Consider the following 27,076-nt stretch of genomic DNA (forward strand, 5'->3'; position numbering starts at 1 on the left):
ACACGTTAAACTAAATGACGTGTGTAATGTGTATTATATCTACACAGCCAACATAGGCATGCATAAGGCCACATAAGTTATAACCAAAGTAAATAAAAATTGTTCCACCCGGAGATAATTGTAGATATATGCTAGGAAGTGATTGTTCTCAGCGGCAAATCTCAACTGTAATAATATGTATGTATAATCAATCCCGAAATCAAAAACCTTGTGACTGGCGACGGGGTGGTTTGTTTGTTTGTTTTTTTTTTAAGTTTTTGTTTCCTCGTTTGAAAAACAAAATATTTTAGACCTCAGCGAGTGTAAATGAGGACCGCGAGGTGGCTGACCGTGGCCAATTTATTGTCTTAAGCAGTTTACCGCGTTTATTATTATTACATATTATATACCTATTACGTATACCGACGGACGTCGACTAACGATAAATAACAAAATAATAATATATATATATATATATACGTACTTATGTTCTATATATATCATGGCGGTGACTGACGATGACCTCCTACGGGGCTGCGCAGCGCGTGCTGACCGCTTTTCTTTACGTAGGCATAAGTGTATATATAACACACCACTGCACAGCAGTTACCTAATATTGTGGTGTTAATCCTAAACACTTTTTTATTATACATTTGTATTTACCTGTATGATGGCCGCCAAACTCAAATAGTATAATAATACTCCAATCGGAAAATCTGATAATTGTTTAACGATAGTAGACATTTATAACTGCATATAAATATAATCGATATTTTAATGCTCATTAGCTTTAATCTAATAGAATCCTTTTTGTCCCATTTTTTAAGAGATGTCTCGTATTTGTATAAAGTGCCCCGGTGTCTCGATAAAAGGTTTTCTATGTTGTCTTTTCTGAAGGATACATAATTTCCTCAATCAAACAAAAAAAGGTACTAATTCCTTTAGTCCTTATCTGCTTATATACATTTTCATTCACAACTTTAGATTGTTGTGTATCAGTTTTCATAATAATATTAGTCAATTTTTATTTTTAGATTCTGAACGAAGTGATGAATGTATTGATTTTACAATGATGTGTATTTTTTTGTGTGTCTGTGTACAGCATAACTAGTCGAAATAATGCTTCAATTTCAAACTTTGGGGGTGGTTTCCGATGTAAAAGTGAATATCCTTGGTGCATTATAGAGGTCAAAAGTAAACATTTTCTAACAGTTTTCAAAAAAATCGAGAAAAACAACAAAAAAAATGACAGAAAAACGGGAATTTTTACGCAAAACCAGTTTTCGACCAAATCGATTTTTTTATATGTTTGTAATTCAAAAACTAATCACTGTAAATACTTGAAATTTTCACCAAATGTTTATGTTAGTGTTATCTATATATAGTTTAATTTTCAAAATTTTTTGACTTTTTTTGAGTTATTTATAGACCACTGAAATATTCGATTATGGGAATTTTTTTTTGAAGTGTTGATAAAAAATGTTTGGATGAATAAAAAAAATTAAAAATCGTTAGTCACAACTTTTTTTTATAGCGTTTATAGTTAAAAAACGCGAAAATTTGCAAGTAATTTTGAAGTTGAAAAATCATAATATTGTTTGTGTTTATAACTAAGGATTAAAAATACAACACTAAGTTTTCCATAAGTTTTCCTTCAAGTAGCTTTAGAGAAAACTCGAAGCATCATCATAGAAAAAATTTTAAATAAATATAAATTATATTTATTTGTTAAAATGAGATAGGTATAAATGTTTTTATAACCTATAATGGCTCACAATTACTTCCATAAAAATCGCTGAAATAGACAGACAAAGAAAATTACTTACATAAGTGTATATAATACCCCTAATTAAATCAAACATTTTGCATGTAAGTAAGTTTACTGGTGGACGTGAAAAACGTATGTGTTTGCGCATAAAAATACTTTCGGATGAATGCGCATCGACCCGACGGTGCTAATGCACTTTTGCTTTTCCATGTGACTATATTATTTTTTATGAGTTTTCGGTGATGATAATAATAAATAATAATAGAGTGTTTCGCGGAATACACGGGTTTCCGTTGTTATTTATTACGCCCCATCTCCTTCTGTCGAGTGTGTGCATTAACGACTGTTGCTTAGCTTAATTTTAACTGTTTTTTTTCCGTCAGCGAGCACATACGAGTATAATGTAATATAATATATCATTTTTTGTACAATTTGTAATGTTTCCTGCCGTTCCAAGGCTCTCTCCACTCTCGTAATTAAGTGACCGCTCGCTCCCGTAAACGGTCTCTCTCGCACCGCAGCCCATGCTTTATAAGTATATATCTATTATTATTATTATTATTTTTACTCTCCGCGTTGAATTTTCCCACAAGTCAAGGTTGGCATTAATAAGCCACGGACACGACCAAACAATAGCTTATGAATTAACCACCGCAAAACGAAAGCTAGTCACGTTTTGTTTCGTTTGTTTTAGCAAACTCGAATTTTTTTATATATTTATCATTACAATAGATTTTATATTTTCGGCAGATTTTTGTTTTTGTGTGTGTGTGTGTACTACACATAGGTTTTTCGTATGGTATCTAATGTCGTGTAGTTATTCCCCGAAAACCCAAACAAGCACATTATATACACATAAGACCACTTTCTGTGGCTAACATTTTCGTTTTAAACGATTATTATATCAACAGCTACTTTTATATAATATAATAGATGTTCACTTAACGAACTTCACACGGTCACAGAGTGAAACTGTTTATTCGATACCCGGCTAGTATCAAGTATCAACATAAAATGGATTGAATACTTTTACGCTGTTATGAGACAACAACAAAATATTAATATGTTATTTGAATGTCACTCAATGAACCCGAATACCATAATACCATGCTCTCGATAGGTCAAGGATATTGTGGGTAATTAAAAACATGACGTGGCCCAGTCATACGTACAGGTAGTGTGTATCTACCACCGAGGTATGTGTTTTCTCGGGGAACCTAACTGACGGTAATAATACCGCCTTGAAAACATGTGCTCATCATCATCATAATAAATATTAATACTTATAATACAATAAGATGCGAACGAGAATTTACTAGTTTTTTTTTTTTTTTTTTTGTTACGTTTGACCGGTCGATACGAATCTATTAGGTACTTCACACGCATTATACGCGTCGGCGCTTACCTATATAGTGTTACCATCATAATATTATTATGTACCGGTTTGCCCGGAACTGTTATGGTTTTGAGTATATTGTTTAGAAGAGACCCGTTGTCACGATAGAGCGTTTCGGAATGGCCGATATTGTCACTTGAATCGTTTATGTTAACATTATTCTATTTATTTTCTATACATAGTAGTAAAACAAAATATTGTTTTGACAAATGATAAAATTATCAATATTTGAGTGACTGACGAACTTAATTTTTAAATCATTTTCGTTGTTTGGGGATGACGATGATAATAGATTAATACGTTTTCATTATTTTCATTATTTTTCTGTTTCCCGATGACGACGACTTTTGCTATCACTCATCGCTAATAATTGATAATATTTCGGTTGCTCATTTCGATTCGATTTGTAACACGTCGAGTTCGTTTTCGATTAACAAACGTACGTCATAGAGTATAGATAACCACTGTGTTTGGTATTCTGATTACAAAAAGATAGTTTGTTAAAACTGGTGGTTTACTACAGGAAAATAGTACGACTTTCCCGGTAAAAATTACACAAACAATGTTTTTTCCCTGTAGTGTGACACCCTAGTCTTATAAATAATTGTACAATTCGATCAATACAAAATTCAAATACTTCACTGTTTTAGAATAGGTGTATTAAACATTTTATGTACATAAAGTTACCTATATACCAACATTTCCTACTCGTGATGAAATATTTTAAGTATACGATGACATTTTAACAATTTAGAATAAGATCATACGAGTCATACGACTAACATCTGCAACACATAGGTATATGGATTATTTGGCACAGTAAATACATTAATATAATATTTTTTTTCCAGATATACGGATTCCAATCACGAACTGAGAGTTGGGTATTCAAAAAAAGACGTCCGTCGAATGCCTAGTGCCCCAGTTCTACCGTCAAGAGACATATTCCGCAGGAGCAATCGAAGCAATAATGGTATCGTCGCTTCTGAGAGTGGTGAGTGTATATCATACATTTGACTGTTACATTATACTCGAAGTGACAAATTACAGAAATACTTATCATTATAAAAGTATTTTCTCGTTTGTCTTAATAGCAATTATTGTGCAGCTGGACATTCAGGAAGCCTACTCTTCGTTAAGAATTAGCTGATATATGCTGAATATATGCTGAAACCATAATCCTCTGAATCTTGAACATTTTTAAATATGATAAAAATATATTATTCAAATGTATTTAATAACAACAAAAGTGAAATTCATACAAATTTTATTAATTTATTGTAATTCGAATGCGGACCTACTGAATAAAAGAATAATTTTAACTGTGGAACCGTCTGATATTCGTTCGAGTACCTACTACCTATATAGCAACAACGAATAAAGTCAAAAACGTATTAGAGTAGCAAATACTTTATTGCTATTAATTACGACTAATCAGTTAAATATTCGTTACTGTATAGAATAAAAAATGCATATATAAATATAAACAATTATATCACTCGAATATTGTTTATGTACAACTGTCTCGAAATGATCAAGTTATTCCAAGTGCTAATAGTAACAAATTATTGTCAGACTCGGATAGGTACCAAAAGTAATTAAAATATTGTACCATATTGTAGTTCCACAGTTCTGCCATATTAATATTATTTATATACCTTATTTTCATATTATTTAGATTCGTTCGTTTTACATGGAAAAATGATAATTTTAAGAAATCAAAATCTACCAGTAGTCAAATAAATACATAATCACTGCCGATTTCCCTTGTGACTATAATTATAGATAATTATTATATTATACACCATAAAACGTAAAATAAATAATTTCACGATTTTAACCATTAGGTACATTTAATTTTACGCCTATTATAACTATTACTTAAATCACGCGATTTCGATGTTTCAACTTCAATTTAAATCTCAAGAAAATAATGCTATGATTATATTATTTTGTCAACCACTTTACCTAGCTATTAAAGACAAATTACTGAAATCTCTCCACTTTTTTACTTCTATTTTTATTTAGCTTTTACTTTTAAACCAAAATACATCATAATATTATATCATACCATCTAGATACATACCTAGTTCCTGCCTTTTTTACAGTAAACTCTAATAACTACCTATATGTCTTAATTATATTTTTAGTACTTGAAAAATAATTTCAAAGATTATTATCATTACAGACGGTATTACAATGGTTGGTTTTCAAAGACTTGGCACCGTGCGTGGTCACAAATTCGAACAACGACCGTTGCCTTTGGTCAAAGACAGAAATCGTAGCGGTAGCGATCCACTCCATTTGTACTCAAGTTCTTCTGATGAACACGTCGGTTCTCCTAAGTATGATGAATGCATTATTTTTTTTTTATATATATAACCGTCGTAACGTTCGATTTCTTTTTGCGCCTATACAGCATGGATTTAGTAGTGCCTCAATCTAGCCTGACCCGCAGTCACGGTTGTTTATACGAATCAAGCGATAATCACCGAGATAGTTCCCAATACGTGGGATTTGAAGAGATGTGGCAAAATAACAATTACCAATTGGAGGTATGTATATATGAATTATATTACATATACACTACGACTACATTTGGACAACTATAACGCATTATGATGAATTTATAAATAAACAAGTAATACAATATTTAATAATGAAATTATGTTTTTTTTTTTTTTTTTACTTTATTTGCAGAGATCCTGTTCTCCTGTTGACGAAAACACAGGTAGAACCTGGCCGGACTCTCTTAGTGACGAAGATTTAGCAAAGCTACGCCCTCTGCTATTCCTCGAACTTTCCTCCATGTTTGACAGTGCTGGTATACCGTTTCATAAAGGAAAACCACATAAACGCAAAAGAAGAGAAGGTAATTAAAACGAACGGAGACAAACGTAACGAGTATCAACTATAGTTAATTATCGCTGTTCGTTGTTGCTTTGTTAGAAGGTACCATTTTTGGTGTTTCGTTGTCAACGCTCGTCGACCGGGATGAGGCTATCGCCAACCGCCGCGTACAAGTACCTTTGATTGTCCAGAAGGTTCTCGGACAGTTGGAAAAACGTGGATTGGGTGAGCAAGGTCTGTTGCGTATGGCAGCCCCAAAAGCGAAAGTCGATAAACTGTGTTGTGCTGTTGAGAAGTTTTTCTATGCCAAGCACGAAGAAGCTGATCAGCTGTTAGAAAAATGTTCTGTACATGATCTAGTTGCTTTTCTGAAACGTTTGCTCAGAGACCTGCCCGGGTTATTGCTCACCCACGAGCTGGTCAACTTGTTTTACCAGAGCTACTGTAAGTATCTATAGTAACCGGCACTCGTTTGTATGCCTTACGAACTGAGTGGCTAGGGAGAGTATATGCTTAATATACCTCATTATATTAATCTTAACTTGCAGCTGTACCCGACACTGTGAGGGCTCTAAACCTATTGGTGCTACTGTTACCTACAGAGAACAGGGCCACATTGCGTGCCCTATTGCAGTTCATGTCTAAACTGGTCGAATATCAGCAAAGACATGTCCTAGAAAATAAAATGACCGAACATAACGTGGCCATGATCATCGCACCGTCTCTATTCCCTCCTAGGTAAGATACAAAGTATGAAACGAAATCCGTAAATGTAAAAGTTATAATCATATTTGTTTCATTATTATAGGTCTGTGCATTTGGAGAAAAAAGACTTGCAGTCACATCTGGACCAGGCTGCCCGTAGCTGTCGTCTAACCGAAACTCTAATGAACCACATCGAAGAGTTATGCCTAGTTCCTAACGACCTTATGACCCAGCTTAGACATAACAATGAACTGTACCAATGCAGACTGAAAGAAAACAATAATCCAGTGAGTATTAATTTAAAACACTAAAAAGATAATCCAGAAATTATTAAATAACCGTTATTTTTTATCAATTTATTATATATATATTTTTTTTTTACTTTAATAATCTTTATTTATTTCAGGTAAGAAGGTTCCTTGGCAAAAAGAAAACGGATATTGTCACCAAAAAGATCAACAACGAGGTAGATTATCAAGACGGCGTGGTCCGCGTTGATGCACCTCAATTTCGGATTTCCGGTATTCCATTGTTCTTATCTGATTCAACCACAGTCGGCGACGTTATACTTAAGTAAGTATATTTCATAAGCCATTATCGAATTATTATCATAATATAATATATTATTTCAACATCAGATGTATCATATATTATTTTTTATGTATGAATAACTAATTTAATATGCTTTTTAAGGATTGTGGAAGAAGCTGCTAAGCAAACAGTAACGAAAAACGGGCACATGGCTAAATCTGGCCGCAAGGACCTCAAGTCAAGGGCATTAACTGAACTTGCTCCTAATGGAAACTTGTCGTGCTTGTTAACAACTGCTGATCCTGATATGGCCACTCGGACACATTTCTTATATGAGACTGGTGGAAATATCGGTAAGGCTCAAATTATAAAAAAAAAAATGTATCAATTCTATATTTGACTTTTCACTGAACAATTCTGTATATTTACTTACAACTTAATGATGAACATTTTAAGTTATTTCGAATTACATCATATTAGTTTTTATTATGGTTTTATGTATCTATTCAAATTAGAAGTTTATACTTTTAAAATAAATAGACATAATATATAAATCATCGTTCATCACATTCGAATAATAATTTTTAGATTGCACTTAAATTTTAAACAATTTTTTCCGTACCAAAAAGAAGAATTATTTTATTTAATCGCTTAAATTTTTAAAAAATCCGATAAATTATTTAAACATTTTAAACTATACAATTTTAAAATTTTAACCCTGAAAAAGTGAAAACCATCGGACTGAAAAAACCTTTAAAATATTTAATATATTCCACAAAACTATTGATTTTTCCACTAGGCTTCCACGTTATTATTGTTATTATTATTAACCGTGTTTCGGCCATAACTTGAATTTAAAACAACGTGGCCGTCTTGCATATTATTATTATTATATTATTTTATCAATTCTAATAATAATTTAACTATAATGTGGCGGCAACATAACGTACTCATGTGTATTTTTTACGGTTGCGTACAGGTCAGCGGCGCATAGAACCCACCGCTAACATGATGGCCGTATACCAAGTGAACCCGAACGCTCAGTGGTTCGTCAAATGTGATCACAGAAACGGCATGACACATGTATGACTGACATAATATGTGGTTTGAGCTGAGTCATTTGAATTTATTTCTGTGCGATTAATAGGGAGTGTAAAACCAAAAATCCATCATATATTTTTTAATTGTTTTGTTTTGATATTATGTTGAAAAAACCCGAGATTTTATACTGTACATTTTATCAAGATGCATATTGCATACATATTGTTAATTTTTATTTGTATTATTATTATTACTATTACTATTGATACCTATTTGTTTATGAAAAATGATACCAACAACTGTAATGACGTCATCTATTTATATATATATTTTTTTATTATTTACTTAATTGTCGATCAAAATGTATAAATAATGCAAGGGACAAAATAAATTATAACTATTATACAATTTTGAAAAATTTGGTAATACAACAATATTTTTCTTGTTTTTACACAATTACACTTGATACGTTCCTTTAGGTATTAAAAGTAATTTTATTAAGCACATACACAGGAATGTGAATTATATATAAATGATTAATTAAGCCTGGCTTTTAGACGTTTGAAAGGGTGGAACTAGTTGAATTACCAGTTTCAATTTCATTCACTGCTACTCACCACTAAACATCACTGGCTTAGCAACTTTTCCATTCAAAAGCGCCATTAGTTGTTTGTACGTGGAATCAAGTGGCTGAATTAATAGACACCTATAATAATTTACCTACCTCCGAAACAGACGACTAGATCACACTCCACAGAGCATATAACTTTCAAAAAATGTCCAAACTATCACTATAAGCACGTGGGTATGCCGTGTGAAGATATGAAAGCGATGGATGACACGGTACACTCGGAGACAATGCTGACGTCAATATAAAAGAGAAACCCAAAAAAACTAGAAGATCTATTTTAGGCGGTTTGCATAGGTAGACATCAGATTCTGGCGACAGTTATTTTATCTACAATCGGACACTTGCATTCAACCAATAGTTGGATAGTATAAAGATTAACAAATAACAGATGACTTAAACCACGTACAAAGTTCCTGCTTATGCGAGGGACCATGACTGGCGCATTAGGCCAAATCAAGGACCTTATCAAAGCGTCCTCGGGGGAGCATCCCCCCCCCAGACCAAACACTTGACCCCAGAGATGACGTATCCCCGCCACCACTCATATTTCACGGAACTGCGTACAGCCATAAAAGCCCATAGGTAACGACACGAATAATAGATCCATGTAGTAAACATCGTATGATACACGCGCGTTAAAGCTTTGTTCATAATATTATGATTTATAAACAAATATAATATTTATAAAATTCAGAATAGTGACACATATACGAACACTATAATTTTTAGTGATTCCTTTAGTACTTTCGTGAGTATTCAAAACTTTTTTAGACCAAACGAGACTGCCAGAACAATACAGAACCAAATATACTCATCACGAAAAGAAAACTTAATCATTAAAATAATTTGGATACAGAGCCATACTGATATTACCGGAAATGAAAGAGTGGATAAACTTGCTAAAGATGTCATTATATCAGCAGATTCAATCCAATGTCTATAGTATATATTCAATATCCGATATTAAACTGATAATTAAAGGAAAAATTATTAACTGATGGCTAAACGAATGAAAAATATCCAACACTAAATTAAACGAAATAAAAAACTATATCCTTCCATGGCCTATCATCGCATTTACTAGATAAGAAAAAATGACCGTAATAAACAGGCATAGAATAGGCCATACCAGATTAACTCATGTTTTCCTGGTGAAAAAAGAAAATCCGCCTATATTCTCAACCTGAAACTATCCTCTGACAGTCAAACAATCTTAGCCGAATGCAGAAAGTAAGAAATACAACGCTCGAAGTAAAATCTAATCCACCATCTAGCAAAAAATCTAAACGCCGCGGACGGTATTATCAATGTTTTCAGATTCCTCAGAGATACAAAATTTAAAAAAATGTATATAGAAATGTGCCCTGATAATATGTATTAGAAATGTATAATGTATTAACCTATTACGTATTATTATTAATTGTATACGTATTCTCTTTTCTATACTATCATCTGTATAGTTATAAGTTTCTACTCAGGTTAACAATAATGTATCCCTAAATTAATAATTATGTACAATTTATTTTAGCCAACGACCCCCCAGTCACCGAGGCAGTTATTATCAATAATAATAAAAGAAAATATTATCGATGCGTAATATTATGCAAAATACAGTGTGTAGGTAAAGTATATATTACATAATATAAATTGTGCGTACACGAATCAGTGATGATGGACACTCGTGGATGAGCGTTTCCAATCAAGTGCGACGACGACGTCGATTTAGGATTTACATTAATCAACATCGCCGTAACATTTATTTTTTACAATCAAAATTGCAAACAATTGTAAATCATCTAAACCTTCAGTAATTTTCGACTTTGAATCACACACTTTAAATTTTTATACATCGTGAATCATAAAAAAAAAAAATTAATAGCATTATTACCTACGTAATTTCTAATAGACTTAGTAGTAAATATAAGTACACCAGCTATCATGCCGATCGAAGGTATAGAATCGACTATAACGCTGCAAGTATAGACAGTGTTTCCCAAACTTTTCCACCGTCGGACCCTCATTAGCGCAAAGTTAACAATAAATTCGGACTCCGCAATAAAAATAATAACCCAATCTGATAAGATAATAAACAATTATAATTCGCAGACCCAATTTGAAATAGGTACCTCTACTCGTGAGGACCTATGGAGTATGGAGGTCTAGTACTTTATTCTAGGGACAGCGACTACGACGGTTATAATCCGATGGTAACTTTGAGAAATTTCACCGCCGGTCCGCTTTTGACGATGAGGCGAACTGTGCTCACTCGGCCTTGGACTGCCGCGCGCGAACGCAGCTTTGTGCGCAGCCTGTGCACTTGCCCACCCGGGCGACCGCGACAACTGCGACCGCGGTATATCGTTATTGCTACCGACGAGCACGACATACGGCACCGGGTCGTGGCCGAGTTCCGAGATAAGAATAAAATTATTGAAAAAATACCGTCCACGTGGTAGGTTAACCTAACCTCCGCCATGGAGGCCATCGGACACAAGCTCTTTCAGCTCGGTGACCCCGAGGGAAAGGGGTTCATCGTGAGGCGGGACATGCAAGTAAGCGAATAGATATTGTAAAATATAATAATTATTGTAGAATAAGTCTATAGTGTTGTTGCTGACGTTTCGATTAAAAAGACTTATCGTGATGTTTTTCGTGTTAATGTCGAGCTGCAGCAATCCCAAGCGTGCAATATTATCTTATACAATACGAATAATAATAATAATAGTATAATCTCGTGAAAAATAGGACGAAAGACGACGACGGATGATTTTGGTTTTAATCGGAAAACTTAACGAATCTAACTCGTAATCATTTATGTCACACACACACACACACACATGGCACGCGTATATTATATAGTATATAGATATTATTACAATGCAATATTATTTTATTACATAAGAGAAAATGTATTATTTGCGCGTATAGTTTGGTCTCGAACCGAAGTCTGCTGTGTGTATGCTCGGCTCGAATTCAATCTACCAACTGATGTTTTGTAATATATCGTAATTGTAAATAATCGGGCGAATAAAGCCCCTTGAGTAGGTATATCGATAGATAATGCCCGAGATTCAAGATGAGTGCAATTGACAATAAACTATATATTGTGTTGGCTAGGCGAATCAATCGAGTGTTAGCGACAAGTGGCGATTGTCACAATAATGTTGCAAACAAGTCTCAAACAGTATAATAATATTATAATATAAAAATACACTACATAGAACGATCGAGTCGACACTTTTCAAGTCTCGATAAATACAAGCACCATATCAAGTAGATATACCTTTTTCAAATTTAATTTCAAAGTAAACTGAAATTTCGAATTTTCGTCGGCGATGGATCAATAGGTACGTATATATTGAACGGTGTAATGTGATACACCATCATGCGCCTACTTATTATATTATATTATAATGTTGTATAAAATGTACAGTGTTTTAAAAATAACTTTTATTTTGAATTTTTAAATCCCGTTCATTTTTTACCTCAATTTTATATTTTTATGATTAATACCAGTGCGTCTTTATTTAAGTATAGATAATTATTATTATTTTCATTTTTAGTCCGCCTAGGTACTCAACTTAATAATTATACTCGTAGCCTATTCAATAGTAGCACAATAAGCTTAATATCTAGTACAGTTGACTTATTTTACTCTAATGACAATACCCACATTACCCAATCCAACACCCAACGACCACAACGACATCACATACATAACCTTAATTATGTATCGATTATATTATATTATCGTCAAGTCGAACTAAGATAATCGCCTACATTATTGGATCGTCAATTTCTTATATAAATTAATTAGATTATTAGTACATCCAAAATATTCGATTGAATTTCAAAAAGCACATCATACGAAATATGAATTGCATTTAAACCCTGTATAAATGTATATTATAATATATAATTGTTTTGTGTTTATGTTAAAAGTTGCCAAATACGTGTCAGCGATTTTTACACCTATAATAATAATAGCGAACACTTGTTTAAACACGCATGTTGTCGAACCGAGTTTCCCATTGAATTCTTCTAAACCATTTAATATCAAATTTTAACATGAACAAAATACATTCTTACAAAACAACACAATAAAATGCTATAAAACATAATATGTGTATTGCACATCATTGTTATAAATCTATAATATAGCATATACAGTTTAAAATATTTATTAGGTATACATATTTTATATAAATATATACCTATAGGTGTATATAAATTAAGAGCGAAAAAAGTAAATGTTGCACGTGTATTACATGCAATGAAAATATGGATAGGAAAATAAATCATAAGCGACAATCATTTCGATTTCGATTAACGAGCCGATTCAAGAGAGTATTAAAAACAATCAATGACGATAGAATATAATCTCGTCGTATAATCAAACTCATTATCTGCAGGCAATTATTATTAACGTACTTACAAAATATTAAAATTATTATTGTGTGTGCAGAACTTATAAACGTTTCGACGATCGAATTTTTGTCGTAGGTACCTACATGATAGCTAGCGTTTTGGTATTCTACGAAGGAAATGTATGACGTTTTAAATTTGATTAGATAGGTATATATAGTACGCTCTCACAACTCGAAACCAGTCCGTCGTCGGACGTAATAACGCACCAAATAACTAATTATTTTACTGCTTCGTATTCTAAATAGGTAGGTAGGTATCTATATAATATAATGCACCCGATTATTATTAAACAACGAACAAGCAAAGATAATTATCGTAATTTGTGTCTTAACTATACAGTATTATATTATTATTGTCTGCGCGGAAAGCAATATATGCATATTATATACGACAGCAATGACGAAGTACATAATATTACTATTATAACGTATACTACGACGCCGTACAGACAATAAATATTAAAGAAAAAAAAAGTATGTATAGATTCTCAAAGAACTGCACAGTAGACACCTATATATAATAATACATATACAGTGGTGCGTACAACTAATATTTAAAATTGAATAAACGATCCGACGGCATATATTATAGCCATAGCGTCTTGTATGGTGCTTTGTCACTGTGTAGTAATATACTAATATATACCTATAGTGGTTAGTACTTTTATATACCTATACAAAACTATCGAACGCACGTACTCAAACCCACTAATAAACAATAAAGTAATAACTGTATTATTCATACCAGTACTATATTATAATACCCGGCAGTTGATCTAGACTCTAGAGGTCACTCGGGAAAAAGGGGGGGAGGGTACATTTTAAATTGATTACAATGAATTTAATCGATGATAACCTACACGAGATATTGCATTCGTACCCTAAATTCTAAATTTAGTATTTAACTCGTGTAAGCCATACCTAATATTGAAACATATGTATTTATTATTTGTTTAGTTTAAATAATAATGATTTACTTAGAAATTAAAAGACGAGCTCTCGATGACTCCGGAACAATTGGAGATCGTATTTGATACATTGGATGTCGAGCAAAAGGGTTACCTCACACTCAGTCAGTTTTTGGAAAAGTTCAGTGAGTACCTACATATAGCTTATGATTTTATATAAGCGGGTTGCTCAGTGAATACACTAACTAAAAATAGTGGAGAATTAGATTAACTATAATGTCTCATCGCTTATTAGGACTATACCAACGACCAGTAGTGACAATATCACGATTCATATACAAATTGGTGGGTGCAGGGCTGGATTAAAGGGGGGGCAGAGGGGGCATCTGCCCCCGGGCGCAAGATTTTAAAGGCGCAAAGTTTTGAAATATTGTGGGTACCATTTAGAGTGAAAAAACTATTAGCGATTACGACAGTGTACACGGCGCGCAAACTCACATACGCGTTTTCACGAATTTACCGATATCTGAATTACAAATAATAACTACAGTCACAGAGTCCGCGCCATAATAATAATTAATAATTAAATAAATATTAAATCATGTTTACAAAATTGTTATTTTAATAAATGTATTTACATTGTTTAGGTATATAGTAATATTAAAAAGATTGTTTTCATATAATTTTAATATATTTCTAATATTATATAATAATAGCCAAATTATAGTAAAACAATGTTATGTTTATGTATTATTAAAAAGTAGTTCTTAATTTTAGGTAGGTTTGCCCCGGGGCGCAAAAAATCTTAATCCGGCCCTGGGTGGGTGAATGTGGATAGTTGGACGTTGAGTTAAAAGGATGTCAAAAATAACATATACACTGTTATTGAAATATTAAATCTTTGCAGTCATCCGTTCTTTGAAAATATTGCACTGTTTATTAGATTTTGAATTTGATTATAACTTGCATATATGTATATAGTTATTATTATTATATTACCTAAACATTTGGAAATTGATTAAAATTTAAAATCATAGATCATAATAATCAGCTTGAAAATATATAAATATAATGAATATTATAATATATCTAATATAAATTAATTAAAACATGATTATTAAAGCAGGCTTGTGCTGATATAAGTCTTAACGATACTATTAACTACTTATATATTATAAATTTGCACACAGAAGACACGGCGCCAATGAATTTCCGGAATAATCGATTGAAGGAGCAACAAAACATTGTTTCGTTCAAATGTTCTTACACAGAAGACATCCAAACACTTTTTCAAACCATTAAAGAAATGAACATGTTAAAATTGTAAGTGATTGAGAACACCCCTAATCCGCGTGTGTTGTCTTCGTTATACAAACATACGCAGGGCCGTCTTGAGGGGGAGAGTAGGGGTGAGCCACCTCCCATGACAGTTATAGTTGGGCCCAGTTGGCACAATGGCTCATCGATAGGTCATTGAGTCGGCAATTTAATAATATTTTAAGTATTTTATTATAATATTTAACTATAAATTGTATTTATATTATACAATAAAATTCATAATTTAAGTATTTTCCTATGAAAAAAAAATATCTCTACTTTATTTATAATATTGTAGATATAAGAATACCATACAATAACTATGGGTAATATTAGTATTATAACTGATAAGTAAAAATAAAAATATTAATAAAATGATAATGAAATACTGTCGTTCCGCGAAAGTGCTTACTGCTCGATCTTTATTTCCACCAGATAGTACAGATTCCAATCTAAAAGATCTAGATTAAGTCCAGGCTCAATTAGAGATATTATTTAACATGTTACCAAATGATTCAAAAAATTTTAAATGTTTAATGGAAAAGTCTGAAGAAGTCAAACATATTTTACCATGTGCTAATTTATTATGTCGTTAGGTTAGGTTATTTCTAACTTCTACAGTGACTGTAGCATCGAATGAAAGGGCATTCAGTAAATTTAAATTAGTTAAGAAATTTATCAGATCGACAATGAAGGATGACTGATTAAATTCTTTAGTAATATTAGAAATAGAAAAAGATATTGTGGACCAATTGGACATTAATAAATTAGCACAACAGTGGTAAAAATTGAAAGAACGCAGAATAGAAATTTAACTGTTAATATTTTACAAGTTTAATTTTTAATAAAAAAAAAAAATTTGTTTATGTTTTTTATATTTTTTATACATATATATTTGTATGTTTAATATGTATTAAAATATTTTTATTTGAATACCTCTTCATCGAAATTATATTCTATTGTTTTATAATAAAATGTTTGGTAAAAATGTAGATTTATTATTTTGTACTATATACAATATACCTACTATATAATGATTTATAATATCAACATAATTAAAAATAATATTTTGGTGTCTATACTTGGTGTCTCTTTGTATTTGATACCAAAGAGAATAATAAAAACATTTTCTTTTATTTAAATTTATAAAACTAAAAAAGTATGTTTTTTTTAAACACAAAGCAAATAAAAATGGTAAAATAAAATTATAAGATAATATTCTTCGAGCGAAGCTAGAAAATTTTTTTGACTCCACGAGTTGGAAATTAGTTAGTCTACACCCCCCCCCCCCATAGTTTTTTTTCGGGACGGCCCTGAACATACGATACCTACAGACAACAAATTTTCGTTCAGCAGAACCAATTTTGTATTATTAAATTTAATACTTGAGTAAATTGAACTATCATCAATCTTTAAACTTAAAAGTTATCTCCTATCAATAGGAGTAGGGCACATCTAGGGTTAGACACGTAGCAATATGTAAACATTGCTTACATTTTTAAAATTATCGTGGCTTGCTTTATAATTTAAACACCAATAAAAGGAATTATGATACATTCTTAACTTTAAGTTTGATGATACCTCAAATCAATCTAATTGATACACGAAATGTTGTATGTATTTAAAAGCGGAGACAACGCAAATGCGAATAGATTTTCAATACGTGCGTAAAGATGCATATTTTACAAGGTGATTGTATCACTAAACGGTCGTTTTCTCGGTTAAATTTAAGTGATTTTGGAAAACTTAGAAGTCATCATGTCGAATATCTAAAAACCGTATTTCAAATCAATGATTAATTAGATAATTATAAGTATTAACTCAGTCCATACTTATAAATACATTGTGGGACATACCTAAACATTTATACAGAGAAATGAGTAATCCAATGAATCACTATGATGGCTGTAAATGGTTATTAATCGCCGATGTCACATGACTTATTGATTATTAACAATCAGTATGATTTTGGCAGGAGCGTAGGACATTTAGAAAACATATGCAAGGCAGCCTCGCAAATGGAACCGGACAGTGATGCGGTCTCGGTGGGCCGCGTCGAAGCGTTTCTCAGAGCACTGCACGTGGACCTGGTAAAGATGGTCGAACGCGACAGGGAGCTGGAAGAGATCTTACAGAGCCGCGAGATCCAACACCAAAACAACGTACATTATTGATATACATTATGCAGGATGATTTACCGAACATGCTCACCTCATTCCTTGTCTTTAATTTATTTTCAAATTTTGATTTTTGAAATATATTTAAAGGCATATTTTCGAAGTATTGAGATTTTTTTACTATTTGAGGAATGTTCTGTTGACTGTGGCGATACGAACTTCGGTTTTTCAAACAAGAACCCACCCACCAGTTTTTTTCTACTGTAATTTATTTAGCAAATATTGTTGTGAAAATGTTGTTTACCTTATTCAAAATTCAAACGAGTAGGTTCAACAGACAACCGTTATTCAAACGTGCCTAATAAGGATAATAATCTTTATTGATGATTTTACAAAATATTAATTATACATAATTATTGATCTAGTTTTGATCTGGCTTCGATCTAGCGACTAGCTTAGACCTTACAATTTATAAATGTTGAAAGATTTAAATAGGTCATCACTAAAATTGTCTAGTCTCCATAGACCCCAAAGCTTCCAAACCCATCATCATGGACCTTTTATTCTTTGTAGACCAAGTTATACAACTCAAAAACAACTTGTTTGAATTTTGATTTTAATAGGTCCGCCAAATAATCCAGATGAATAATTTACAATAGAATAGAAGAGTTGTCGCTTGAAAAACAGAATTTTGTATATCCACAAGGCTTTCTTATGCCTAAAAGTATGTATAAACATACCAAAATCAAATGTTGAATAACTACATTACATTAAAAGAGGACAGAGAGCATGCTTAGTGAATCACATTTTATTTTCTAGTGTTATCAATTATATCTAAACTTCTTTGCGCTTATTAATCTATTATTTGCGTTATCCCTGGTCACAATGATGCGTGAACATCGCCGAAAATAATAAATAATGAGTATTATAAGACCGTCACGTGCGATTTGATTTTCAGATGCAAAAACTATTCGAAGAACTTGAATCTCATTTCCGCGAAGAGCAAGAAAAGACCAAACTTGAAGTACGTATTAAACTATTAACCATCATGTCAATAATTTTCACTACGTGCTACATAGAAAATCACGTGAGACGTAAACGAAAATTTCCGTGACAAAGGATCCAGTAGGGCAGTGGCGGTTATAAGGGGGGGGGGGGGGCGATAGGTGGATCGCCCCCCCCTGGTCCGTGTTTTTTTATAATAAATTATAATTGAAATTTTATAGTAAATTATTGAAAGAACTATTAATCATGGTACTATTTTTTTGTGTTTCTAATTTATAGAAATAGTATCAGCAATTTGTAAAGTTGTCTTGCGTAATATAATTAATATACAGTATATTTTTAAATAATTGTAGTACATTTTATTAATTTTTGTTATTATAGTATATGTACGTACTACCTACCTAGTACCTACGTAATATGTTATTCAGAAAGTTGTGTGCCATTGTTTATATATGTATATATATATATATATATATATATATGGCTGCTAGGAATAATCTCAATAATGTAATAGATTTCCCATTCTGATATTACGATAATTTTAAGAGGACGCTACACCCGTATGTGTTGTCTCCGTCTTACAAGTGCGTAACATTGCAAAAACTGTTTCACGCGGTAAAGAACCGAGAAAGATACAATTATAACTAAGAAACGATATGTTCACCACATAAAAAGGAGAATTTTGACTGTGCAATATGGTTTTTATTTTTTCGATATCATTTATACAAAAAAAAATTCTTATTGTTTTATAATATATTAATTTTGTGTTTTTAAGCATGAATAACTTTTTTGTAGTTCGGATATCGAAAAAATAAAAACGATATTGCACAGACACAATCCTCCTTTTTATGTGGTGAAAATTTCGTTTCTTAGTTATAAGTTATAACTATATCTTTCTCGGTTCTTTCCCGTGTGAAACAGTTTTTGCAATGTTACGCACTTGTAAGACGGAGACAACACATGAGGGTGTAGCGTCCTCTTAATATAAATCTAAAAATATAATAAACGCTATATACTCATAAACTCACATATATTATTACACGTTTTGCTGAACAAAAAAAAAAGACATAATATGCTTGTATTTTAGATTTTTATTATTACAATGGTTGATTAACTGTGCATCTGTGATTATACTTTTTTTTATTTAATTGTAAGTACAAGGTGAACCTATTTTGGATTATTTCAAAATATTGGGGAAAAATTCCAACGACTCATTATTGTCCTATGAATTTTATAATTTCCGCCCCCCCCCTTAAAAGTCAGTTATAACCGCCACTGCAGTAGGGAGACCCGGAAGGGAGTAAGCATAACCCCACGTCTCCACACGATTTCAATTAATATTAATTACTTATATAATTTGTAAATAAGAAATATGTGCAGTATTGACTTATGGCTTTGACAATTTTTTTGTAAGTCTTGTGTATATTATATAACGTAAATTATGACTGCTCATAACTGACTTAAAAACTGAATCATCGTGAAAAACCCACATACAAACACAAATAATATTCTTACCATCGAATTTCCTAATAAGTCGATTCAGTCGATTTACTCTAACTTTTAAATTAACGGAGCTAAACGTGAGCTGCGGTACTAAAAATTGTTTGTGTTACACACTTTTAAAACGGAGACCACAGACTTCCGCAAAGCTTCCTTTTAAGTATAGCTTATTAGTATGTTGTTCTTACGATAAGAATTATTTTTGGAGTATCTAATGATTGAAATGATTGTATGTCCAAAAACTTTGGTGTGGAATAAAGTACACATCGAGAACCGTAATTCGTTTTTTGGTGATTGTTTTTTAACTTCGGGTTTTTGCGAATACCGGTTAGTGGTTATAGACAATACAATCGAAATCAAAGGATTTCAGGTTATACATTTTTATAAAAACTTTCGACTTCAAATATTAAAAGATTAAAAACGTGTGTAGGACCAGAGAAAATTCCGGTTAGAACTAACCGCGTTGGAAAACGAACTGGCCGATAAGGAGGATAGGTTCCGAGCCGCTGTATCGACTAGGCAAGAATTCGCCGGACAGCTAGTGGCGGCCCAACAGCGTGAACTGGCGGTTATGGCGGAAAACGCCAAACTTATCGAAACCCGTGTAAGTAATATAAACCGTGCGATAAATCGGTTGTTATTATTAATAGATCGAAGTTCAAATGGAATGGACGATATGAATGACAATCCACAATTATGATGCTTACAGGAAAGGCTGTTGAATGATTTGGACGCGGAACGGGCTAAAACCTGTCAGCTTGAAGAAATCATAGAGAGGACCAATGTGGAGTCCGCCGCGGACAATGAGAAACACTTCAAACAAGGGTTCTACGTGGCGAAAAATTTGGTCTCCATGAAAGAAGAAGGTGTGCTTTAACTTTGCAGTTCTTATATTTTATAATATATATATTATATTCATAGATAAAGTGTATGCAATACATACATATCTACTTTTAAGTAACATATAATATAAATATTTTACCAATATTAGATTTGAATTTTAAATAACTTTAGTTAGTAATAAAAAAATTAAATTTAAAATAACTTTGGTGAATTCAAAAAAAAAATGGTATTTATTATAAATGGTTTCATATTTTTAATGAGAAATACTGAAATATATGATGCTTAACTTAACATACAATAATTCCACTATTGCAGCATATGATACTGCAACACAAATTAAAACATACGAAATATATGACTAAACCTTTGTAGTGGTTATATATAAAGCATTATACATATTTTATCTATGTGTGTATTGTTAATGATATTATTTTTTTTAAAGCGTAATTCAATTTAATAATTAATTTTACAAGATTATATATCTGCTTCTGAAGTATTGTAAATGATTTTTATTGCATGCATTATATGTACTACACAATAGCCTTAAAACATTCTTAGATACTTCATGAGTAACTACTTATATTGTTATAAAATCAATTTGTAACATGTGATTTCAGTGTGGTACAATACGCTATAGCGTACCATCAGTGGCTCAATTTAATTTGGTGTGGACCGTGGGGATTGTACAAACCTCAAATAGGCACACACAATTTCGAAGTGGTTTACTGTCTTAATAATTTCTATACAAATAAAATTATAGATAATACATTAAAACTAAAATAATGTGTGTTGCTTAGAAAACTGTACACATTAAAAGTCACTTAAGACGCTTTTCTGCTTAAGACTATCTTTTGATATGGTCATTGTAGAGCTTCTTAATTTTTTAAGCGAGATGTTACTGTTAAATGGTGTATGAAATTAAACTATATTACTTCGATGGGAACACAGGAACGGTTATTTTAATATTATTATAACAAAAATATATTTAAATAAATCATGCTTGTTTTTTGATTTCATAAGCAATTACTCAATTATTATTTTTTGCTCATTCGAGTGTATCAACTGTCAACTGCCTAGTAAATATTTTCTATGTTATGAGTTCAGAGTTATATGCTCATTAAAATTAAGAACCCAAATAGTTTGATGATATAACTTAATGAAATATTTTCAATATCTGAATAATATGACATACTTTACCTATATAGATTATAATAATATAAGTGACCATCTATATAGACATCCAGTTTTATTTTAATATTTTACCATACCCATACTATAATTATTACTACAACTATTTACAAGTAGCAAATACCAATTACAAATATATTATGTTAAGAATTAAAATGTATTGTCATTTGTTTTTATTGTGTACTTTTAAAGTTACAACTCATATATAAGTCATAACAATTACCAAATGACAAGACGTATAGTTTATGCTTTTGTTAGCTATATTTTAGTTAAGAAATATTGAAGAACACAATAGAATTTTTTGCATAATATATTTTAAATATACTACTTATATTATATACAAGTAGATATTTTTCAAATAAGTTTGTTTCATTTCTAAAATTGTGTTATCATTGTAAATTCTCCATTCATATGTATTATTAGAAAACTATGATAAGACCTGACCTAAATTTATGAACTAATAACTAACACTGTCTCATATTATTACATGCATTAAAAACATTAACACATCACACTAGGGGCGTAATTAAGGGGGGTGAGGGGATATATCCCCCCCAGAGCCTATATAATGTGTATATTTATAATATATTAATTTGAAGCTTATGGAATTATATGTCTTATCGTGCTGACATCACGACGAAATATATTAAATATAATTAATATCAAGAAATCTATAAATTATTATTTAATTTAAAAGTAAATTTTAATTCTAATATATTCAAAATTTACATTTTGAAGAAATTATTATAATATTGTATAGGTACTAAATTCTGTAGAATTTTAAAGCACATTTATTAATACATTTTGTGTACATATATATTAGTTAAGAATTTTTGATGAAATAGTTTTCCCAGATATTGTACTTGAAAATCTAAGTATTTTGTGTGGAAAAAAATGTTTATCCCCCCCCCCCCCCAAGACAAATTCCTAATTACGACACTTCATCACACATCGTACCTATATTATTTATATTCATATAAATTAAGCTTAGGACCATTTACATATAGTGTAAACGACACCTACGTATTACCATTGATTATAGAATATCATCTATTCTATAATCAATGGTATTACCTACAGTGATGTAAGTAAACATTGCGTTTTTTCGTAAACGATGAAACTTAGCAATAATTGATTAAAATTCAAACTCTCTACATACCTATATTATATAACGTATCGATTATTCGGGGAGTTAACTTAAATTGCTTAAATCTCTACTCTAAAACCTATAATTGATTATTGGAGTATGTTGAAGTTTTTGATAGCTATATATTAGTACCTATCTTAAATAAAACTCGTAAAAGGGCTACGATATTAAACTTATATTATTTTCTAGAATTGCAACTGAATATATATGAATCTGTAATTATATTTTATAATATTATATTCGTAGTATTATCGTAGTATTATAGTATCTATAGTAGATTAATAAACAACCTTTAAGATTAACGTCATCACGTACACCTTGATATCAATAATTATACAACGGTGAAAATACAAAAATCGTATCCATCTATATTTTACTGGATTAATATTTTTGACGTAGATACATAAAGTATGAATCATATGTTAATGTATAGATACATGAACGTGTGTATAAAAATAAACAGTACTTAGTGTACCACTTACTTCTGCACTACAGTAGTACTGTCGTAGGTATAAAAAAATTACGTGTAACCAAATTTCAAGATCAAAATTGTTTATGTACAGCATTTTGGAAGAATGAGATCAAATTTTAAATTCTGTTATTCTCTATAATGTTGACTTAAATTGTTAAATTGTATTATGAAGCAATAATTCAATGAGCGTAATAGTAGTACCTAATTATTTTAAAAATTGGTACAGTTTTACACATTAAAAAAGATATTGATGAATATTATTATTTTTTAATATAACTATTGTTAAATAACAACTAAAATGGGTCACGACTAATGAGTCCAATTAAGATGCAAACCACAGGCCTATAAGTTCAAAAAGTAAATCGAAATTTCTATCAATATAACATTCACGACTGTCATACATTGATACATATAACCGTATGGGGTATAATGGTATATATTTGAAACAAATAGGTACCTAAGTTAAATGTGTAAATATCTTATATGACTGAATTATTAGGAAAGGCTACGGTAAATGCAAAGCCCTTTCGAAAATACTACCTCCAAATATTTTTGAAAAAAAATTTGAGACAATATTTTTTTAAACTGCTCTTATACATATTTTGATTTTCAACAAATAATAATTTCTACATTATATACGTGTACCTATGCGCAATTATTAAAACTTGGTTAATTACTATTAAGTATTAATTGATCTACCATCTAGGCAATAAAAAACAAATTGTACGCATTTGTTTTTCCTACAAATCTTATGAATTATAAGATGATCTACAATTTATTTAAATATTTTAAAAGTTTAATTAATATCATTTACATTATAGGTAAATTCTTATACGTATTGAAATTAATCAAAATCTTGTACTTGCTAAAATGATTAAACATTCATATAGCATGGGACTGCGGAAGTAAAGCTCCTAACAATACTTCAAAACAAAACTATCTATGAATTCAAGACTTGAAAGTGCTTAACTGCTCTCTGCTTGAGTGTCAAAAGTGTTAAATAGTAAATAGCACCCCTCCAATCCCCTTATAATCGTGCCATTAATAACACTGTGTCAGTGTATCATTCCTCAATTTAAAACATAAACGCTATACATTTTATTACGTTATGTAATAAATGTTATATTATTGTACCATTGTAACTTTTTTATTTTTGTATGCATTTCAGGACTTTTGCAACAATTAGAAATCCTTCAGGACATGAAAAACATACTGTTGAACTGACACTCGGGCAGCGTCATTATCACCGCCATACTCAACCTAAATTTCTCTGTTAATGGTACGATTCGAATATCTAATAAAACGCAACTAAAGACTTTATAATACACTGATACACCATCAACAATATCATCATTATTATATTTTTATTATTATTATTATTATTATTATTATTATTATTATTACTATTATTGTTACTATACATTCGAATTTGAGCATCAGCTACAAAGTTATTATAGTTTACATTACAATTGTTAATATTATAATTATTTATTAGGGTACAACCATCACATTTATATATAGGTAATAATAATAACGCAATTTTGTTGGGTATTTTTTTATAAAATAATAAATTGTGGTATTAAGTTTAAGTATATGAGAATGGCATAACTCATGACTACGTAGTCAATATACTCTATAATTATAAAAAATACATAACATAATAATTTTGTCTTTTTTATGATAAAAATAAGTCAACCGAAAGCCATGTATAGCCAGGTAGGTGTTTAATGGGTAGATTATATAATATAATTATATTTTTACAATAATCATTCATTAATTAGGTACTTCGAGAAGTGTTTGAAAATTTTGATTTACTGAAAACTCAGAGAAATCACCATGATGTAGGTATAAAGAATTTCGTTTGTATCTTGCATTTATAATAGTAAGTACCTAAGTCACAATGATCACATTAATAAAGTACCTAGTCAAATTTAAGTTATTGCAAACGAAAAAAGATTCTAAAGAGAGACACCTAGTGGTGAGTGACGGTCATCAGTGAGTATAGTGACTATATTTATAAATTATATTTTATTATTTATTTGCGTCAGGTACTTATAGTAATTTATTTATTTATTATTAATATAATGTTATAATTTAGAAAGGAAGAGGAAGACCGAAAAAGAGATGGTTTAGTGTGCGATATGAGAATGATTAGTGTTCGTGAGGATGATTATAAGGATCGTAGTAAGTGGAAATTGAGAACCAAGGTGTCCGACCCCAAATAGTTGGGAGAGAAGACGAAGGAAAAGAAGAATATAGTGCTATGGTTTAGATTTCAATATTTTTATCCAGGAACATTGAATATCTTTTATCAATTTATGTAGCTAGTATTATATTATAAATTATTTTTAGTGACTTATAATTCATAAATCAATGCCAACGTACCACGTAAAATGATGTCAATAAATGTTTCGTACTTTGTAAACACGTAGTATTTTATATAAATTGATTATAATTAGTCTAAATGTTTTGATGAAATTTAATTTCGCGTAGAAAGTAATTATATTATACGCATAACGAGATAAAGTTCTACAATTAACGTTTTTAGAATTACATAAAAATAACTAAAACCGTTATTTTTCGTTCGATTTCATGAAATGTTGAAATGAAAATGTCTATAAAAATTTGAATCCCGCTTGAATGAGAGATACACGGGAGTGGTCAGGTTAAACACAACCAGTGAAAGTGTATTCAGTTACATAGGATTTTATAGATTTGACGATAACTTATAGAGTTGCTAAGAAGGTAAAATCTGTTTTAATTCAAAAAGATCTTTGTGCCAAACCCTCTCAAAGATTTGTGAAATATAACGGAAAGCAGCGCTGTACAATATATTTTTAAAGTGTTATGGCTATCTGGTGTTCACACCAGTGCAGTATCACGATACTGATGTGGAGTGCTGAGTACGTATAACCGAACTAAGAATATAAGGTAGGACATTTTTCATCAACAATCAGGCTTTAAAATATGAAATTAAAAATGTAAGTTTTAAGTAATTATAAAAACTAATAATGTAATAACAATAAAATAGTAAAATATTTTTTTCAAATTTTTAGTATAATATTATATCAAAAAAATTACACTGCTAAATGTTATTACTTTTTTAGTTAATGAATCTTGAACGACTGAATTACTGTTAAAATAATTACTCTGTATAAATTATATTACTCACATATCACGCATGTGTATACTATAACACCTGTGTCTACAGAAAACCAACGAACAAAGTGTGGAAAATAAAATCATATAAG

At 30.9% G+C, this 27,076-nt stretch overlaps 2 protein-coding genes and 1 pseudogene across 8 annotated transcripts in view; all 3 read left to right on the forward strand.

The window, feature by feature from the left end:
• The window catches only part of conu (Rho GTPase-activating protein conundrum), a 67,144-nt gene extending 58,440 nt beyond the window's left edge, over nt 1–8,704 (forward strand). For both annotated transcript variants that reach the window (XM_089220393.1, XM_089220394.1), the window contains exons 5-14: nt 3,995–4,137; nt 5,332–5,488; nt 5,563–5,698; nt 5,844–6,015; nt 6,093–6,437; nt 6,542–6,731; nt 6,802–6,985; nt 7,105–7,271; nt 7,392–7,582; nt 8,209–8,704. In XM_089220393.1, coding sequence (XP_089076519.1) covers nt 3,995–4,137; nt 5,332–5,488; nt 5,563–5,698; nt 5,844–6,015; nt 6,093–6,437; nt 6,542–6,731; nt 6,802–6,985; nt 7,105–7,271; nt 7,392–7,582; nt 8,209–8,318 — 1,795 coding nt within the window. In that variant the 3' untranslated portion in view covers nt 8,319–8,704. The remainder of the gene's footprint in view (nt 1–3,994; nt 4,138–5,331; nt 5,489–5,562; nt 5,699–5,843; nt 6,016–6,092; nt 6,438–6,541; nt 6,732–6,801; nt 6,986–7,104; nt 7,272–7,391; nt 7,583–8,208) is intronic.
• An 879-nt stretch (nt 8,705–9,583) lies between these two features.
• Nucleotides 9,584–11,125, forward strand: LOC149058180 (uncharacterized; annotated as a pseudogene).
• Nucleotides 11,126–11,226: 101 nt separating this feature from the next.
• On the forward strand, nt 11,227–25,301 carry LOC107173269 (EF-hand calcium-binding domain-containing protein 4A-like). Of its 6 annotated transcripts, none has more exons than XM_089219984.1 (8): nt 11,227–11,453; nt 14,310–14,421; nt 15,427–15,559; nt 17,529–17,715; nt 18,629–18,694; nt 20,606–20,779; nt 20,885–21,041; nt 24,994–25,301. In XM_089219984.1, the coding sequence occupies exons 1-8, from the start codon at nt 11,376–11,378 to the stop codon at nt 25,047–25,049; spliced, it is 963 nt and encodes a 320-aa protein (XP_089076110.1). In that variant the 5' UTR covers nt 11,227–11,375; the 3' UTR covers nt 25,050–25,301. The 6 variants fall into 6 exon arrangements, with proteins under 6 accessions (XP_089076110.1, XP_089076111.1, XP_089076114.1 ...); XM_089219985.1 differs by having other exon boundaries at nt 15,430–15,559; XM_089219988.1 differs by having other exon boundaries at nt 11,316–11,453; nt 14,286–14,421.
• The last annotated feature ends 1,775 nt before the right edge of the window (nt 25,302–27,076 follow it).

This window comes from Diuraphis noxia, unplaced genomic scaffold, assembly GCF_037042655.1.
Source record: "Diuraphis noxia isolate RWA-SAM2 unplaced genomic scaffold, SU_Dnox_SAM2 contig0002, whole genome shotgun sequence".
NCBI lineage: Eukaryota > Metazoa > Arthropoda > Insecta > Hemiptera > Aphididae > Diuraphis > Diuraphis noxia.